The 19,945-nt window shown below is 39.9% G+C and overlaps 1 protein-coding gene across 1 annotated transcript; it reads right to left on the reverse strand.

Annotated features, from left to right (window-relative positions):
- Positions 1-150: 150 nt before the first annotated feature.
- Positions 151-19,223, reverse strand: pla2g4ab (phospholipase A2, group IVAb (cytosolic, calcium-dependent)). The gene is made up of 19 exons (XM_026323048.1): positions 18,885-19,223; positions 16,346-16,438; positions 15,048-15,129; positions 14,754-14,902; positions 14,327-14,440; positions 13,985-14,022; positions 13,015-13,159; positions 12,050-12,186; positions 11,435-11,657; positions 10,735-10,849; positions 8,709-8,846; positions 8,533-8,622; positions 7,998-8,063; positions 7,046-7,176; positions 6,787-6,895; positions 6,303-6,487; positions 6,026-6,215; positions 3,930-4,087; positions 151-2,489 (listed from the first exon to the last, which is right to left on the reverse strand). Exons 2-19 carry the CDS (start codon positions 16,361-16,363, stop codon positions 2,322-2,324), a joined length of 2,256 nt encoding a protein of 751 aa, XP_026178833.1. The 5' UTR covers positions 16,364-16,438; positions 18,885-19,223; the 3' UTR covers positions 151-2,321.
- Positions 19,224-19,945: the final 722 nt, after the last annotated feature.

Consider the following 19,945-nt stretch of genomic DNA (forward strand, 5'->3'; position numbering starts at 1 on the left):
CCTGTTCATGCATGCTTTCTAAATTTATTAGTCTAACGCTACAAAGATAAATAAAAGTGTAACATGACAGAATTCATGACATGTTAAATGATGCTTTGTACATAGTATGAACTCTATCTTAAAGGAATATTTTAACATTTCAACATATGCCTATTCAGTTTCTTGCTGAGAGACAGATAAGAAGATGGATACCACACTTTTGACTGTATGTTACATGTAAGGCTACAGTCAGCAGCTGGTTAGCTTGGTTTGGCGTAAAGCCAAATCTGTAGGTTCAACTCGATGCTTAGCTGGTCAGACCTGCAGCTTTACTGCTTCGTTTCACTCTCACTGCACTCATACTGTCATTTTAGCCACAGTAGGCAGGCATGTCCACAGAAAAGCTGGTTTAATCCACCGCACAATATCTGCTCAGCAGCAAACAGCAGGGACAGCCACAGCTAATGACTAGCTGGTGAATACAGTGGAGCCAATTAGATCATTTTCTGGCTAGAGCTGCAGAGAACAACAATAGAGCTAAAAGAGCAAATACTGGCCTTACAATAATATCAGATGGGCAGAATATGCCAAATCTGTAAATAAGCAATTTGTTCACCAACAGGTTAAATATGTCAACATAGAAACTGATAAGTGATTACTGTCTTTACTACTTGCAGGTTTAAAGAGCAGAAATACAGTGAAACAGCAGGCATAGCACATTCAGAAGGTAAAATGTGCCAACTGACACCTCTACAAACAAGAAATAAACCTTTGATATTTAATTCGTACATTTTAGTTTCCACCTTTAGTACGTTTAGACAAATCCAGGCTGTTTCCCCTGTTTCTGGGTTTTATACTATGCTAAGCTGACTGGCAGCTCTCTGCCGCCATAAATGTAACATCCAAACATGGAAATGAAATGAAACTTCTCATCTAAGTCTCAGCACATAAACATTTAAATAAAAGTATAAGTTAATGTTAATATTAACTAGAGGAAACATTTTAAAAAAATGACAAAAACCATCTGCTAAAAATTCAATGTAAAGGCAAGTTGTAAAGGTTTGTTGGTCATGAATCCCCCTGCAGCAAGACAGGGAAGTGCTTCAGTGTAAAATTCCACAGATCTGTGTGCAGTCTTAAAGCCCCTGAAGGCAGAGCTGTAGTGTGTCCAATTCCAGGCCTCCACTGCTGCAAGTGTAGGTGTGTGTAAAATTCCACTGAATCGCTGCTGAGAGCCACCGCTTTCAGCTGCCAGAAGGTCTCGTGACCACACTTACCACTCCGCCCACCTTTGCCTCACTCTGACCTAAGCCCCACTTCTCTGTATGCAGGCTTTGAAGGAGCCCTGCAGCAAAGTGGTTTTGTTGGATGAGGAAATGGTAGGAGGAATAAAAAGGAGTCTGTCTAAAAGGCAGTCTGAAACAACATGGCCAGGATAATACCTTTATCCTCATGGAGACAGAGAGGAAGGGAGAGGGGAAGAAAAAGTAGGGCTGGTTTCTATGGTATCAAGTTTTGTTTTTCCAAAATGGTGGCGTTAATATGAGACACTCCCTACAGGGAAGCAGGGAGTGCTCCTTTACTGTAAGTGGGTAAACATCACTGAGATGTTTGAGGTATCCAGAGGGGGTGCACTTGGCGTGTTAAGGAGTTGCCATTAAACAAAAACCAATGGTTACAAACTCCTCGTCCATGTTTTCAAACAGATTTACACGTTTAGACAAGCCATGTGATTAAAAAACAAAACAAAACAAAAAAAAAAAAACATGGCAATTTGCGTACTCTGTAGTTACATGTTCAATATGAGAAGAGTTCATCTTATATACAGTACATGAGAGGCTTCTTACAGTGCATCCACACAGCCCATAGTAAAACAGCACTGCTACACAGACATATATCATAGGAAAGAAGCAAATGCAGCTTTGTTCCAGCCAGTATAAACCAAAGAAATGTCCAGAAATGATCACATGATCCATTGAAGTGAGGTGGAAGAACACTTGGATTTGAAGCGGGTTTCAAACAGGAAGAACTTGAGGAAAGCGTAGTTTGGCACCTTCATGCTGATTTTTAACAGTTAGCATGGAAAGCAGCCATTAGCTATTCACAGTCATTGAACAATGGTTTTCTCAGCAGTCACCTTTGTGCAAATGAAGCTAGATGAAAATTCACAATATGTTGTACATGAATGCAATCATGAGGCTTTGACCAGTAAATGTTAAAGTTCTTTACAGACACTTATCTCAAACCCAGAGTTTAACAAATACTCCATGTGTGTGGAGAAGAGATCAACATGATCACATTTCAACAATGAAATTTTATAAGTCCCTGAAGTCCAGCTTAAATTAATCAGGCAACTGTTTATCATTTCCCAGGTGACTCCATGGTTTTACATTAGAATCTCTTTTAAGAGACTTCTTTTTTGGGATCTCACTGAGGGAGAAGGGAAAGGAGAGGCCTGAGGGATTCTCCTTCCGGGCCACTACGCAGTCTTTGATGGCTTCTTTAATCACCTACAGTGGAAAAAATGTGTGGATTAAAGCTAAAATACCATATTTCATGATCAGTGAGGACAAACAATGCAATCTCAAACCCATTAAGGTTTATTTGACAAGCTCAGGCAGTCTAACATTTTCAAAGCAGCATGGGAATATTGTTAGTTTTGCAGGGATTCTGTCAAAATCTAACACATTGAACAAATTCCCATTTTCACCTGATGATGGCGCAAAGGGATAACCAAAGTCATTAACAAAATTCTGAGGGGAGTATGAATGTCTCTACCTAATTTAATCGTAATCATGCAATAGTTTTTCGAGACAATTGACTTAAAAAAAATAATGTCAACCTCATGGGGGCACTAGAGGATGTCGGGGATCATAGCAAGTTGGATTCATCCTCTGGGGACCATGAAAGTCTGGACAAACATTGATGGGAATCACCAGCGATATTTTAGTCTTGACGAAAGTGGCGGATTGAGGACTAACACTGTCATCGCCAAAGTGCCACTAGCATGGCTGAAAACTGGCACCGCTTTAACATATAAAGATCAATATGTGCAAAATGGAATAATGGAGGTAATGCTATACAAAAGGCCCAATGTTGGCTTTGCTGGACACATTTTTTGTGTATTAATAAAATGATATATATCAAACTGAATTTTAAATTTCCTTGCAGTAGTGCTGCTGCCTAACTCTGCTTAAATCCACCTGGGGTCAAGGTCAGTCTGAATGATCTGACCTGGTGGTAAACTCAGATATCTGCATCACATTTGAATCCTTACTCAGCAGTGAAAGTCAATCTGCGCTTGTGCAGTGGCATGCCTACTTTAAACTAGTCAAGACTTGTACTATCCGGTCTCATACAGGCCTCTGGTTTTGAAATGTTTGATATTGCACAATAAGCTGATTCTTGTGTAGTGACAATAAACAACAAAAAAAAAAAGATCAGATATGAGTTTAAAAAAAAAAAAAAGAAGAAGAAGAACCTAGCATTAAAAAGCCTGGTATGTGACTGTAGCAGTACATTGCAGATAATATAACTGATGGTGCTTGGTGTCAGAAATCTGGTGTCAGTTTTTTTTTTTTTTTTTTTTGTATTCCTTCCAGTAGACATTCATCCATTCATCCATTCACCCATTCATCCAGTCATGCATCCATCCATCCATCCATCCATCCATCCATCTGTCCATTATCTACTTTTTATCAGGTTCATGGTGGGAGGCTAGAGCTAATCCCAGCTGGCAGGTAGTGGACAGATTGCCAGTCTATCACTGACACAGAGACAGATAAACGCTCACATTCATACCTACTGGAAATTTAGAGTCACCAGTTAGCTTAACCCTAAACTGCATGTTTCTTGGACTGTAGGAGGAAGTCGAAGTACTTGGAGGAAACCTACCACTGTGCCACCCTCTAGTAAATATGCAGAAGTAAAATCAAAAGGACAGAACCAACCTCCAGGTTGTTGAGAGTGTTGAACTCCATGAGATCATGGAGACGGGTGAAGGCCTGGTTGGAGTACTGGAAGTTAAAAGTGGAGAATGGTGACTGAGGGTCATCAAAGATGTCAAAATCAGCCAAATCCTTCTCTTTCTCAGTCTCTCTGGAAACACCTGTGAGTAAAATATGTATGAATATATAAATGAATAGGAAAGTACAGTAAAAATCCACACATTTGGTTGTGTATAAGAATTCGTTTTGACTTAGGAAGCAGTAATTACAACAGCAACAATAATCTCAGTTAAAAATTTACTTTAGAGCAACCCATTTTCCTCAAGAGCCACTGCCCTGTTTGTTTTCCAGCCCTCCCTGCCCTACTCACTGCTGATTACCTACATAAGGCGTGTTCTTTCAATCAGTAGCTTGAAGATACCAACTCAGATGAGGGCGGAGTGGGGGTAGACAATGTGAACTGGTGACTGAACACACCTGATTTAGGCAATCAGCAGTGGGTAGGGCAGGGATAGTTAGAAAACAAGGAAAACTGCAATTCCCCAGCCTTTACTCATTTTTCTGGAGCTTTCATCAGCAGGTGAAGATATTGTCCACGTTCAAATGTAACCCACCAAAGCCTACAATTCCAGGGCAAATTTCATCTCACTATAAACACCCTGTCATGTAATTGAAAGCTACACAAAGGCTAATAAAAACATTGTGGTGAGCTTACTCTGCCATGTCTAATATTACACTTAAGTCATTCATTTAAATGTACAGGCCAATGAAATAATGAAAATCTATTATTTGTTTGACGTACATACTGAATGCCTCAAATTTTAATTTACTCACCAAGACAATATCTAAATGAATTATTTTTTTTTCTTTGCAGACAAAGACACAGGAAACAATAAAAAAAATCTGTGCTGCTTTTTCCACTGGAAAAGTAAAGAGTAACTTAACACCCCCCGTGAATCCAATCCGACCACCAGTGCTTGAGCTCACCTTTTTGTTGTGATGTAAAAGTGTAGTCCCCAGACACTCTAAAATCACTGTTGCATATTGTGTTATGGTTACAAATGCAACACAGCACACCCACCCATCATCACTACTGGGTGCGGCTGGGAGTGTATGGAGGAGTAACAAGCTTTAAAAAAAAAAAAAGACTACTACTTTCAGCCTGCTGTTAAGTTACTCTTTCAGGTAGAGATGTGAAAAGATCATTTAAAAAGCTGTAATAGGAAATGAAAAATAATTGGTAGTTTTCTCAGTGTTATTCTTTTAATTAACTTTTAGTCAACTATTTCTACAGCCAAGAATGAACCTTACTGCCCATCATTCTAAATAGATTGCTCTATTCAAACCTGACTCATCTTCTCCTATTTCAGGAAAAATGTAACATTTCCTCCAGAGTTTTTTTTTTTTATATTATACAAGACTATAGATGAAAGACCTCTTGCATTAAGCAGCTGAATCTTTGTAAATGCAAGTATATCTCACTAAGCCAATTCTGTAATGGCCTATTTAAGTTTTTCCTCAAACTGAAAGCCTATTTATGGTGTTGTTCCTTCAGATGTCTCTTAGAGTGCAAAAGCTTATGTAACATCCATAAACAGACAGCGGAAGCATGTGGGCAGATGGCCTACTGAATGTAAAGCAATGGGGATAAGGTCAAGCTGGGAATATGTGGCGTTAATGTATTTGCATGTCTCATGTTGCATGGTTTGTTTACACACAGATCTCTCCCACTGGAGCGAGAAGATTCCCTTCTGGCACCTGGCTCCTTAAGGAACCATAATTCACTCGAGACAACTCCTGAAACACTGAACACGCTGTGGTCCATGCTCATGTGTGGACACACTCACAAAGAATAAAATAAAGGCATGCTTAATGTCAGACATCATTTCCACCACAAAACCACACTGACTTTTTTTTTCTACTGGGATTTTACAGACACAGAGTCCAGTTTGAGCAAAACTGGAAAAAAAAACTGTCTGTTGGTGAATATGTTTGAATTCCACAGTGCAGCTTCTGGGAAGTGATGCCTCATAAGTAATGACTGGTATATTTTCCTCATCAAACGTGCTGTGGAAACCTCCACATATGCATATACTTACCAGGTGCTTTGAATTGCCTGAAGTTAATGTTGACGAGGACAAAGTGGATGATGGTTGGGCAGTTCTTTTCTCCTTTCTTCGGTTTGAAAACATAGCACTCCTTCAGGCCCTCACGGTCAAAGACTTTGGGATCAATCTTGGGAAATGGGAGCTTGTTCATTCGAGCCCACTTTTCTGCTAGCAGAAGCTCCTGTAGCATATGTTTACAAATGAGAAAACTTTGGTCTGGTGTGCATGTTTAGGTTTTAGTAAAAATAAAAAAGAGTCTAATTCTGACCTTGAATGGGGGGCTGGAGTCACTTGGTCGTGCGGAAAAGTCAAAGGAAATGATGAGGTCAACACCGCGTTGTGGCCGCAGGATGAGTGGGTAGGGGAGGTTGTAAGTTAGGCCGCTGTCCACGATATGGATCTTCTTACTCTTCACGTCCAGAGGCTCGTAGATACGATCAAACTCATCTGGGTCTGAAAATCACATAAAATCAAAAAAATGATGGAATGTGAACGAAACAAGTTTTTTTGTCTGCTGCCAAATTTTATTCCACATGACTGACAAGACTGATTTGCAGTAACTGCGTAATGACTCACCCAAGCAACTCACTGGAAATAGGGCTGGGTATTATTAAAATGAAGGCTGATGTATCTATTTCCAAATGTATAATAAAAATCACAATGTGGTGCTCAGACCTGTTCTAATTTCCATTGACTGCTGTAAATATCAAGTCTCAGAGCAGTGATCTGTGACAATCATCCGCTCTTCTTACCCGTAACGGCGTCCACCTCCTCCTCATGAAGAGTATGACACGTGAACCCAGTGAGTGGAGAAAACGGGATGTTGGTGTTCAGGTTCAAGCCCAGCATGAAATTATGCACCTGGTAAACCGGCCGAGAATGGGTTACAGTGAGGGAGAGATAAGTTATGAATTTGAATATAGGAAAAGCAAAAAAAAAAAAATGAAGCTGGAGCACATGTAGTGTTTTCTGTGAAGTGTAACATAGTTTTAATGGTTTCTATTCATGTACCTTGCCGGCCCGGCCCTCTCTTGTGTTGAACAGGGCAGAGTCACTGAAGAGCGACGTGAACATTCGCTGAACCCAGCTGGCCTGAGCGGTGCGGTGGAACTCGTCCTCTGCCTCCTGGCTCTCTGTCCCGCCTGAATAACAAAACAAAGCCAGAAGAAATCTAGTCAAAGACAAAGAATTAAACTGTGGTGCAGGATATCTTTGTTTTTCTGCAAAAAAACAAAAAAAACAAGGAGAATTTCATTTCTAACTTTAAACCATATGGATTTCAAGAATCAGATTTTTAGAAATCAGCCTCGCAAACCTGAACTTTCTTTCATATTTTCAGATATCTTCATTTTGTTTCCTTTTCTTAGAAGGGACTGAAACCACTTCTTTTTTCCAGGCCTGTTAACAACTATTACAGGCCACAAGTGAAACCTATTCTCTCAAAAAGCACTTTCGTATGCGTGACAGCATCATGAACAGGATATAATCTATAACACTCTTGGTTATTCGACATGAGGCATTAATGTCAGTGCTGTTAGAGAAAATATGAAGACACACAGTCCTAATGAGTCAGATTAGGTGTTTCGGTTATTAAACTCTACATAAATAAACAAAAAGGATGTTTTTTACCTAAATTTGAACATTGAATCCACTATCAAAATTTAATGCCAAGTGAAAAAACCTAATTTGTTTGTTCTGTCTTTTACCCTCCTTTTCTCTCTTCCTCCTACTGTCATTGGTCCTATTTCACTCACAGATAAAGCTCTAAATGAGAATGTGCAGTGTTATCAAGCATATCATTAAGTCGAATTAAAAAATGTGTTAAACAGTGAACTTTTCCTCGCACCCAACACTGTCAAAGTGTTTACTGACACTGTCACAGATCACTATCGCACCATATCAAATTCAACTGGTTAAAAGCTTGTCATGTAAAAAGAAAAGTGCATATTTTAGGGTAGCTCACCTTTGCGCAGTTCATCGTCATTATCCAGACTGTCTTCTCCGACGATGTGCTGCGGTTTGATCTGCTCTGTAAGGCACAGGACAGCTTAACTCGTCAGGTTACAACTTCAGAAGAAGCTTGTTATTCTTAAGCTTAAGCTTGTCAATAAAAAGTTATGTGACATTATCGAATTCATTGTCTATTGTTTATCGCCATCAGAATTAATCCTCACAGAAATGCAGTGTGCTTGATAAAAGCATGTTTTCACTGGGTGGAGATATTTTTAACATGCAGTGTTTCTGCAGGGTTTCAATGTGTAAAGGTCATCGCAAACAAATGCATTCAACCAAGAGAAACATCCGATGAGATGTCAATTGTTGCAGGAAGCTGATACCTCTTTACTGGTGTGGTAATATGAGGTATCAAAAGAGGGGTGTGTGTGTGCGCGCGCACACACACACACACACACACACACACACACACACACACACACTCACACATGCATACACACAAATGCTGCAAAGTAGTTTAAAACATAGACAAAGAGAAAGCTTACCTAACTCCTCCTCCATGGTGCTGCCACCAGCAGTGTCCTTGATTCCCAGCACTCTGTTGAACAGTATTGAGAAGGCACTTCCCCACACACCTAACACACCAAAAACACGCTGTTAGTGTCATCGAAGAACGTTTCACTCTTATGGTCAGAGCTACAGATGGAAACATCTTTCTTACCCATCAAAAAATGGATAGGGTTTTCTTGGTATTTCTTCACAGCAGTTCCCATGAAGAACTTGCTGCCAAACAAGTCGGGGGTCATGAAGGTGCCGTACTTTGCCATTCCAATTTCATACGGGCTGAACTCCACCCAGTCTACAGGGTGAAATCACAGCGTTAATGTAAAAGAAGCGAACAAACACAAACACCCAATAACATTCAGAAAACTCTTGTTTATGACCACAGAGTAGCAAAACAGGTTGCATTTGCTACAATAACAATGTACGGAAATAACCTGTTGCTTTGCAATTACACACATTTTAAAATGTCACACGCTGAGGCACTGAATACAACAACGCGAAGGCCACAGGCACATTGCAGACCTAAATGCTGAATTCAGATCAGTTTGATCTTTGTAACATTGATGGCTCACATTGATGTTTGTGAGGTGACATGTTTCCAACTCTAGGGTGAACTCTACTGATGTCACGCCACACATGGCTTAACTAAAATGTAACTCACAACCCTTGTTATTATTGAATGTTAATGTGACCGACTATTGATTAAGGACATTGCATCAAATATCAATTAGCACCCATCACCTTAACGCTGAATGCCTGTACGAATTGTGTTAGACCATGAATGTATGTACAAATTTTCATGGTAATCAATCCAATATTTATTTACAGATATTTCACTATGGACCAAAGGGATAAATCAACCAACCAACAAACTGGCACTGGCATTTGTAGAGCCCAGCTTTGTACTTAATTTCAAGCCACTGCATTTTTCTTCTTACCGATTCTGCTTGTGAGTTCCTTACTTACAACTTTTAAAGGCCCAAAGGTCAATTCTGTCCCAAAGGTCCATAAGGGGTTTATATGAGCCCTGACTATATAACAGACACATAGTATGGACAGTCTATACCACAACCAGTACATAACAAGTCATTCTGACATATTTTTGAGAGCAGGTCTAACATCAAGCTATAACACACAGGTATACAAGCTCAAATGAAATAAGTAAACCCATGTAACCTTTTAGACAATAATTGGCCTTTACACGTGCAGACGGTTTGACAGCTGAGCTATTCTTAAGCTGTCTTTTCACAGTGAGGTTTTTTTCCATGGACTAAGGCTATAAAAAGACTGTTGATTTAGGTCAGAGGAGAGTAAAAAAAAGTGCAGTGTCTTTAATCACTATTTTTCAATGGTATTTTTGAAATTTAGGCATCATGTTGAGAATTAACAACAGAAAAACAAGATTAGGTTAGAAATGAGTTTGGTCACAATGTCTATTTGAATTGCCAATATTGTGACAATGAATATTGGTTTGTCATAATCTAGAAATAACAAATAGCATACTTGTGTGCTTTTCTATTATGACGGTCACATTTTTGTAGTGAGCATGGAATGAAGCATGTCTCCTACACCCTACGTGAGATATTAACTAAACTACAGTATTGTTAGCACTGTTTTCTACTGGCTTCTCTCCATGTGGTTCTTGACATTTCTGATGTATCCAGATCAAACCTGAATTTTGCTCAAAGCCAATTTCCTATTTAATGACAATACCAGAGAGTGTCTATAAAGAACATCAGTCTTAATGTAAGACCATGATTTTTGGTTTTGCAGCCTTAAAGTCAGCACCATGTATATGTGTAGATTCACTGCAGATTGTCTTGTTACTTTAAAGTATTATTTGTAATCAAATATCTATTCCACCGAAGCACAGTGTGCAGCTGCTATGCAGGCTACACTAACAATAAGGAAGTTGTGCATGGGACTAACCCAGTCTCTATCATGACCTGGAGTGCACTGCTCAGTTCCTCATTATAGCAGTTGCTATCTGACACCACAGAGTCGTCATTAAATGACAGCCCACCATATTATAACACTTCCTCTCTCTGCTAGCAGTGCCGCAATTATAAGGAAATGTGTGCTGCTTGGTTACTTTGCATGTGGCCAAACTCATTACATATGCAAAAAAGGTCTGTAAGGGAAATCAAACACATATGGCAACTCATAGAAAGACAGATACTTACCTGCAAACATGAGCTCAGAAACATCCGGCTTGACATGCAGACATGTGAAAAGAGGAAGAGGACTTTGGGCCTGGTTTATTTTTTCCTGGATATCACTTAGCTTGGTGTCCATCCTCTGTTAAGAGAGAGAATACAGTGTTTGAATCATTAACAAACATTCATTTACATGCATGCAGCTGATGTTCTGATCGTATTGTTACATATTACATTCTACAGTAGTGGTTCCCAGAGTTTTTCTGCAGCCCCTCCTCTCCGACTGGAAGCACAATTATTCAGTTTGAACATTGTAATTCATAAAAAAACTGCAACTTATTGTGTTTCACATTGTCAGAAGCTAAACTTGTCCAGGTTATGCTATCAGTATTCAAACATGCCTCACACACCCCTGCATAATAGCTCTGCGCCCCTCTGGGGGTCTGCCCCCCACTTTGGGAACCACTGCTGTACATGTAGTATGCAGATCTTCATGTCAGCATGACTGCCATGGTTATAGGAAAGTAAAAGAAAGAGTTGTGAGAACGAAAAAGCACAAAGGAAGAAATATATTTAAAGGATGGATGAGACATCAGGAAGATGAGTCAGAGGATATGAAAGATGAAGTTATGGGAAAAGAAGGATTGGTGTACTGATGAGCAATAAGTAGACAAATAAAGAATTCCTTTCAAATTAAAACAACCAATCGTTGTCAGGAAGCTCTTACCGCAGGTACAAGAGTCTCTCCTATGAGCATACCAAAGATATCGGTGAAGGTAACAGGTTGCCCTGAGGCCTTTTTAGTCCACAGGGCTTGGATGTAGTTGGTGATGTGCTGGGGAAGCAGCAGCCTCAGTGGGTTACTGCTAACTCTCTGCATCAGCTCCTTGTTGATGTCCTTTGGGCCCTTATTTGGAAAGTCAGGGTCGGAGTAGAGAGTGGACATGTACCTTCAGGGATGAAGAGCAAGGAAGAAACTTAGGAAGAATCATTCCACTAATCAAAATGCATGGTAAAATGTTGTCAAATCAGTTCACACAGGCCTAATCTCTATAATGAGAAGCTTTATGCAGGATGTACTGTACTTGTACGGAAGTTATAGGGACTAAGTCACTCCACAAACATGGAGGTGGAGACTGAAATAAGCCAGAGGTGCTTGCTTGGTGATAGCTTCATACCAGGAGAGGAGACAGGAAAGTTTGCCAGATCAGGGAGGAGGCAACACCAAGCGAGAGTTGGAAATAAAGAGAGGACAAATAAACAGAGACATCAAAGATTAGAGTAGAGGCTGAGAGAGAAAGGTTAGGTGTAAAGAGGAAAGAAGAGGAGAAATAAAACTGACCACGTGGATCCGGAGAGGCCGGCGACATATGTGGCACAATCCAGGACCCCAGACTCAAACAGAGCCTTCATCACGCCAGCAAAGCCGACCATGGCACGGAAACCACCTCCTGAGCCCGCTATCGCTATCACTGGCACCTGCAACACACACCACGGATATCCAAACATACACACACAGAGAGAGTCATAATGGGAGGACAAAGAATATGGAGGCATGTTTAATCACTTAATTACATACTGCTACGAGTAGTTCATTCTTTCAACTTGAGCAACTTCCCCTCTGTGGCTATACACTGAGAGTGCCCAGTTGCGTCATGCCTGTACTACATTTTTTTTAACTGGTGCCTCGAGATTTTCAGATATTTCATAACTCCCACTTTGCAACATGGCTTATTTCATGTAGACTGTATTTATTTCATGGTCATTTCTGAATATTAATAATAATATCTGAATATTCTTTCCAAATATTTCCACAGAAGTCATTCTGAGCAGGGTGTTAAGTGATGTTGTAGACAGTAAAAAGAAGTGGCTGGTTATCTCATTCCTCTGGAGCTTCCGGCATTTGCTGAAGACATGAACAGGCCTGGGTGGAGATTACAGCCACCCTCAAGGCCATACAGTCAAAACCACACCAATGAGAAAATGAAACTTAGCTTAGCTCAGAGCAGGAGAGCTGAATTTACTTGATGACTTGCTTCTCAGTATCAGAAATGTTAAACAGTTTTCAAGCAGAGAACACAGTTTCTGATGAAGCGCAAGTCTGGTTACATTACACGACAAAGCTTTTTCATTCGTGCATTCATCTGCGCACCCAGCACATATCACACACGACGTTCTTACTTATATACTTCACACGTACGAGGTGAAGGGGCTACAACAGTTCAGCTCAGTCAACCAACTCACATGAAATGGGTATAGCACGAATAAGTAGTTTAAATTTAATCTAATTAAAACTTCTGCTCCCACCTCTTCTGGAGAACTGGGTAGGAAACGAGGCTTCTCCATGTCTAGCAGCTTCTTGATTCCCAGCATCACTCTTTCCCTGCGGGTCTGTCTGAACTGTTTCTCTTTGTCACACAAGGCCAGGCTGAACCGCAGGTCCAGGTTGGTACTGCAGAAACAAATGACAAATGGGTTACTAGAACCAGATCAAAAAGAATAACTCATGTTTTCCATTTTCTGCTGAGAGGCAGAAATATTATCCTTGCATATCAGTAGTGATGATATTGAAACTCAAGCTGGGTCAGATAAAGCTTCTTTCAGAGTGGTCTAGTTTCTGTGAATGCACTTTTTAGCTCATATCAGACTAAAAAGCTGTTAATGTGGGTTAACGCTCCACTACATTCTGGCTTGTCATCCTGTACTGGTATATACAGTACTGTACCAGACAATGAGATGCAGGTGTAACCTACAGGATGTTCTGCCCATTGAGGTCTAATATTAAGTGAAAGGTCTTGCTCCATTTTGTCTTGATGTTGCATGAAACACACACCCACACACACACACACACACACTCAGGCAGGTAGCTGCCTCAGGAGTCTGAGGATAGGGGTGGTACAGTCATTGGGCACCGGAAGGGTCACCCAACTAACAGCCCTACATCATTGTACTTTAGGTGGGAGGAGTGTCACGACCTCTAATCTACTTAATCCTAAACCTAACCCCTGTGTTGTGAAATACCAGGAATTATGATGCAAGCTCTAATTTTAGATTTGGCACTGAGGCACATGAATTCCTTCGCATTGTTGAATTCCTGTCTATTCTTGAACCTGTCACAGACTGAACATTTGGCCATAAGTTAGATATAACCAGTATTGCCTTGTCACATGAGGAAATTAGTTTACACAATAAAAAGTAAATAGTGCTATCAAAGATATTGCTGTGAAATAAAATGACTCAAATGATGTTTGATTATGGGGAAAAAAAAAATACATACCAGATCTCCAGCGACATCTCTAAATACACTTTGGTTGCCTGTCAAAATAATGAAATATGTGGTTATTGTACTGTGAAAAGGTTGTTGATTATGGTTGGTCTGTCAAACAAACAAAATTATTGAGGTAATAAGAAGTTCACCTCTAAAGCTAGTCTTCTAAGACCTGATTTAAAATATTTTGTGACTATTGTTGCATGATTTACAAAAACAGTGATTGTTGAAACAGTAATTAATGATGTTATATATTGTTATATAATTATGCAACTAATTGACCAGTTACTATATTGGCACACTCCTGAATTCCTGAATTGGACAGAGGCTCTGTAGAATCAAATGTCTTACTTTGCCAATGAGAAAAGTCTCCATCTTCGTCTGGCCCACTCTGAGCTTGGTGATGTCAAAGGACGCTGTCCCAAGTGTCTCATCCATCACATAGTTGGCATCCATTAATGTTATCTGATTGGAATAAGCAACAGCAGTGTATAATTAAATGTATATTGAAAGCCACTCATTAATTACATGTTTAGGTTCACCTGAACAAATACTCTTCCAACTGTTAAATGAGGATCAGTGTCAACAAAACTGAAATTTATTTTTTTCTCAGACGCCTCTAAATCAGCGTAGTTTCATTAATTCTGATTCTAGTTTCTATGATTTAGCTACTTTATCGAGTTTATACTGTTTCGCTCATATCAGGCTAAAAAACTGTGGGTTAATGCTCCTGGTTTGCCACTGTGTACTGTATGAGACAATGAAATGTAGGTTTAACCTCCAGGATGTTCTGCTGGTTGGGGTCTAATATGAAGTGAAAGGTCTCGTTCCATTTTGGGTTGATATTGTTGTCTATGTGCTTGGTCCTCTTTCTGCTCTCTGGGGTGGTTGGGATATACAGCTCCACATATGGATCTGGGGTGTCCACTTCACACAAACAAACACACACACAACAGTTTTACTAAATAGTAGAAGCCCAAACTCCAAGTATTCATGGACTTAGTATTAGTACAGAGGATATTTATTGCTTTTTTTTCCAGTTATCTAGAACGATTTCCGTAATAAGACTCACACAGGTCACCCAGTGCTCCCTTGGTGACTCTCTCAGCTCGAACCACAGTCACAGTGAATTTGTGAGAAAACTGCTGTTCCACCTGCAACGCAACATTCATTCAGGTCAGGTTACCTTCACTGCATCACATGGGAAAATCAGTCCCACTTCAATGACTACAACGAGATTACGAGATAAGTTAAAACCTGACAAAGACACTGCTCATTAGGCAGATAACCCATATTGCATGAAAAATTGTTTAAGACACAATGTTTGCAGGTTCATTGTGTCAGTCTGTGGGAACAGCTGGGCTTCTAGGCAGACTCACAGTGGCTTTTCACATCCATAGCTGCGTTTACACAGATCAATAACTTTCTTGTCACATTTGAAAAGCAGAATGCTATTTTTAAAACATAGAGTAACAATTTTCAATACAGCCTGGGATTTACAGTGTGATTTTGCTGGCTTTACCAATAAAACACCTGTTCCAACAAGGCTATGGAGAACAAAGATGTAACAACATTTCTAATAGTCACAGGTTTTATGTTAGGGAAGCTCACTCTGGTAACTGAGATGAGAAAACTGAAAAGGGATTCTTTTTGTTTTGTACGTTGCTGCCTTTTCCCCCCATAATCCTCCCTCAGAGTAAATCACAGGCTGTACTGTAATTGTTACCAAACATGTTGGTATACAGGTCAATTTGTGCTGCTGTTCACTCTCCACTGTTAAAAAAATCAGCTGTAAATATGTTGAAATACAGGTATCTCCAGAGGTCATCAGTATCTAAATAATGTTCCCTTTGTCCTTCCATCAGACGCCATCACTGAACCCACATGTTTAATTTAATTGTTTTGCATTTTTTTCCTGTGCAGTTTTTGTGTCAGTCTTACAGCTTTACAGCCAGTCTTTCTTCAGAAATCTTAACATCAGTTAGGGATTGTTGTAGTTTTAAGGTGTGACCATTCATGAGGGATAGGGTAGCAGAGACATTTTCTTTTCAACTGACCATAGTGTTAGGAGGCTTTTCACAGAGCTTTGAATGCAGGTATTAATATCACGCTCCTCTTTGCTGCTTATAAAAACCCTTGTTAACCCTCATTATAATAACAAACCTGTCCTTTATGTTGAAATGTTGATTGCAACGTTTCTACAAAACGTTTTGCTTTGCCGCCTTAACATTGAAATTCACTCAGCTGTTACCAAAAAACAAAGGCCTACCATGGAGTGACTTACGCCTTCAATGCAAACCACTGGAATCTCTCCACTTGACTCAGTTTCACATACTCTATGAACAGGAAATATTATCTGTTAATACTCACAATTATATTGGAAGCCATTGTGTCAGATGTGTAATTCTCAGGAATCTTTTAACTCAGCAAAACATCTCAATGATGAACTGAAGCTTTAGGAGCCTGGAGAAGGAAACAAACAGGTTGAGGATTTGTATAAATGCTGGGTCATACAGCATGTACAGTTTGAATGGACAGACACATTTACAAGAAAAGAAAAAGTACAATACTGAGAAATTAAAAACACTGATATGTTAGAAATATATCAGTGAAGCCCTTTACATGTTGACAGAGGCAAGAGGATGTGTGCTGAGCCACAATCAAATGATAGGAGGTCTGGGCCAATGGAAAACGTTTATGTGTTTAACCTACTTACTTAATCTTTATTTATATAGCGCTTTTCAAAACCGAAGCTACAAAGTACTTTACAGTCAAAACACAGTATAACAACAAAAGTTCATGCAACAAGAGAAGCATAAGGCATTTTACATGAATGAAACACAAACAACCGTAACAAAAACACAACATACACACATACATTTGTAAAAGCCCTCAGTGAATAGATTTAAAACGCATTGATTTTACAGATCAAACCATGTCAAAAACTTAAAGCCACCATGGAAAAACCTTGATTACTCTTAAATTTTAGGTAAAACACAACCAGAAGTCCTTGTTCTGACAAACTGGCAGGCCTGGAGGACCTAGAAGGAACCAGGAACTCACTGATACATGGTGGAGGCAAATTATACCATTTTAAAAATCAAGTCTGAATTTGACAGAGAGACAATGTAATGATGCACACACTGGCGTGACGTGAGAGCGCTCAGCAGTCCCTGTTAACAGTCATGCTGCGGAGTTTTGTAATAATTCTAAACTATCTACTCTGGAATCTTGATTTAAGGAGAAGTGAAAGACATTACACTAATCAAGACAAGAGAGGATAACAGTTTGCTCAAGCTGTTGAAAAGATAGAAGGGGATGAAAGTGAGAATAGCAGGACTGAATAACAGACTTGAGATGTTTCTGAAAGATTTCTTGAGAACAGTTTTATAATGGGGGCTAAAGAAGGCAAGTATCTTTGAGGACCAACTAAAAAAAAATGTTCAAGGACATCCAGACACTGATCTCTGATCTTATTCATTCAGGCATGTAGGACAGACAAATTGGAAGTGTTTGTGTGTATATATACACCACAAGGATAAGTAGAACAAGTGAAATATGGTAGTTAAATGAGATGTACAGTGCTGTGCAAAAGTTTTAGGCAGCAAAAACACACAGGAGATTGTTTTAACATAAATAACATAAATAGTTTTTCATCAGTTAACTTCATACAAAGAGCAGTAAAGGGAACCAAACCTAAATCAAATCAGTATATACAGCACTCCTCTATGTCCAGCAGTGGTTCCCTCTGATTTGACCTACACACAGTTTCTCCTGGTACTTTGCAGCACCTTGGAGAAGCTGCTGCAGTTCTTCTGTAGATTCTGAATGTCCCAGTGTTGTTGTCTCTTCATGTGATCCCAGACTGACTCCACACTGCTGAGATCAGGGCTCTGTGGGGATCAGACCATCTGCTGCAGGACTCCTGGTTCTTCTTGCCCCTGAAAATGGTTCTTAAGAACTCTAGGGGGTTCTTTAAGGAATTGATTTCCTACACAGTGGGCTGCACAGTAAACCTGGGATCAATCAGACACCTGATTGTGTTTTGTGATGAGAATCATCATCATGGTGCCTAAAGGTCCCGCACAGTACTGTATGAGGTGGTTATTTTTCTGGTTATTTCTCTTTATGATGGTTGATATGCATATTGTTTGCATACGGTGTGTGTACGTATGCATGTGTCTGGTGCTGAAAGCATAGAGCAGGTCAGCGAGTCTCTTCTCAGATGCTCAGTAAAGCGTGTCATTACTGAGGGGACCGGGAGCACGTAGAGCGTCTGTGTGTTCACAGCACCGGTCACGTAGTTTGCGACATTGGTCCAACTTTTGAAAGGTGCCAGTTCACTCTGCCCTTGTGAGCGCACGAAGGCTGCAGAGTCCGGGGCATTTGCCAACATAACCCAGAGTGTTAAACACGCAGCAACGTAATTTGGGGGGTTTCAAAGGCGGTGTACTCCTGATATATAAAAGGATAAAGAAGTCAATGAAATCTCACGAGATTATTTAGTTAGTATATGAATGAACCTACTTTGCAGGGCCTGCTTGATTCTCATTTGCTAGACAGAATAAAGTCAGATGTGGCGAGACCTGATGGTGCAGTTTTAGTGCGCAGCGTATATTCATAAGGATGTAAGACCATTTAGATTGTCATGGAACAATGTGAATACAAAGGCTATCTTATAGCCATCGCTCAGTATGGACAGGACTATTTACACAGCGGGGCTTTATACGTTAGTTGCCTGTATATTAGCGCGTTTTCTGTTTCCTTATCCACGGACTTGCGTAAAGTGAACCGAAGTTAAACGACCACTACATCAGCAGTTATCGGCGTTGATGTTCCTCGCTAAAATACCGTGTAATCCTACGTGCAAAAGACACAGTGGTTGTAAAGGTGAGAAATATAAACATACCTTAGTGGCATAGCTCTATTAACTCACAAATCCTGTAAAATGTGGCATGTTGATCGAGAATATCGTTCCACAGCTGCAGGAGTGGACATGGAGGAGGTACTTCTGAGCAGCACAGTACGCACACCCGGCAGTTAGGAGGATCGCAGCTTGTAGTATCAGTAGTTAGAGTTAGGGGTGTGGAAAAATCACTCAAACGCAATCCTGAGACCACCGCAGTAGCAGTGAGAAAAGTAAAAACACACACCCACCCACACACACACACACTAAACTGTCAGGTAGGAAAGAATTAAGAGAAACAACAGTCTGCGTGTCTGACTCAGCGGAGGAAACTACGGTTGCAGCTGATGAGTGCTCGCCAATTCACCAAATGCTCATCAGTGCGCGACGAAATCCACATGAGGGCGCGTAGGCTACAGAGGGGCTGCTGACAAAATAACTTTTTTGTGTGCGTGAATTAGGCTACTTAGAAGATGACACAAAGATGACGCAAAAGTTAACTTTGTTAGTCAAATCTTCTCTTTTGGTTTTATCCACCGGTTTTTTCCAGTCTAACTTTCAGTGAGACACTGCGCAAACGACCCTTTGGGATTAGTGACTGACACAGTTATTATAATTTTTATATACTTTCTCTGTGTACTCTGTTCAGCACATGCTTTTTAGGAAGCCCCGTTATGTTAAGTCATAATTCATTTAGAGAGTAAAATCCCGGAAGACGCCCCCTCAACACCTAGAGACTGTAAAAGTGTGGAACTATACCAAAGTGTAATATTTACAGTTTATACTTCTTTCTATTTTAAATGTATTTTGATTGTAAATACCCTGTTTTTATTTTTTTTCCCTATTTCCTATTTCCTATCCATTACTTTGTGAATTTACGAAAAAAAAAAAAAGAAAAGAAAAAGTTATCTTATCTTTAAAGGGTTGCTCTGGTCTTAATTCCAGTTCTTCATTTCTTAGGAGATGAATGCATTTGTAGGCCTATAAATGAAATGTGATTATCTTGAATTACATTTGTGGAAATGTCATAAGATTAATTGAGACATCCGGACACATTGATAAGT

The sequence above is a fragment of the Mastacembelus armatus genome, chromosome 4 (genome assembly GCF_900324485.2).
Source record: "Mastacembelus armatus chromosome 4, fMasArm1.2, whole genome shotgun sequence".
Lineage (NCBI taxonomy): Eukaryota > Metazoa > Chordata > Actinopteri > Synbranchiformes > Mastacembelidae > Mastacembelus > Mastacembelus armatus.

Bases quoted from the DNA above. Each gene is read 5' to 3' on its own strand.
- pla2g4ab (XM_026323048.1), bottom strand. The intron at 6,216-6,302 runs GTCAGAATTAGA...CATATGCTACAG, and splicing joins ACTCCAGCCCCCCATTCAAG to GAGCTTCTGCTAGCAGAAAA. The intron at 4,088-6,025 runs GTAAGTATATGC...TTTTACTCACAG, and splicing joins CAGGCAATTCAAAGCACCTG to GTGTTTCCAGAGAGACTGAG.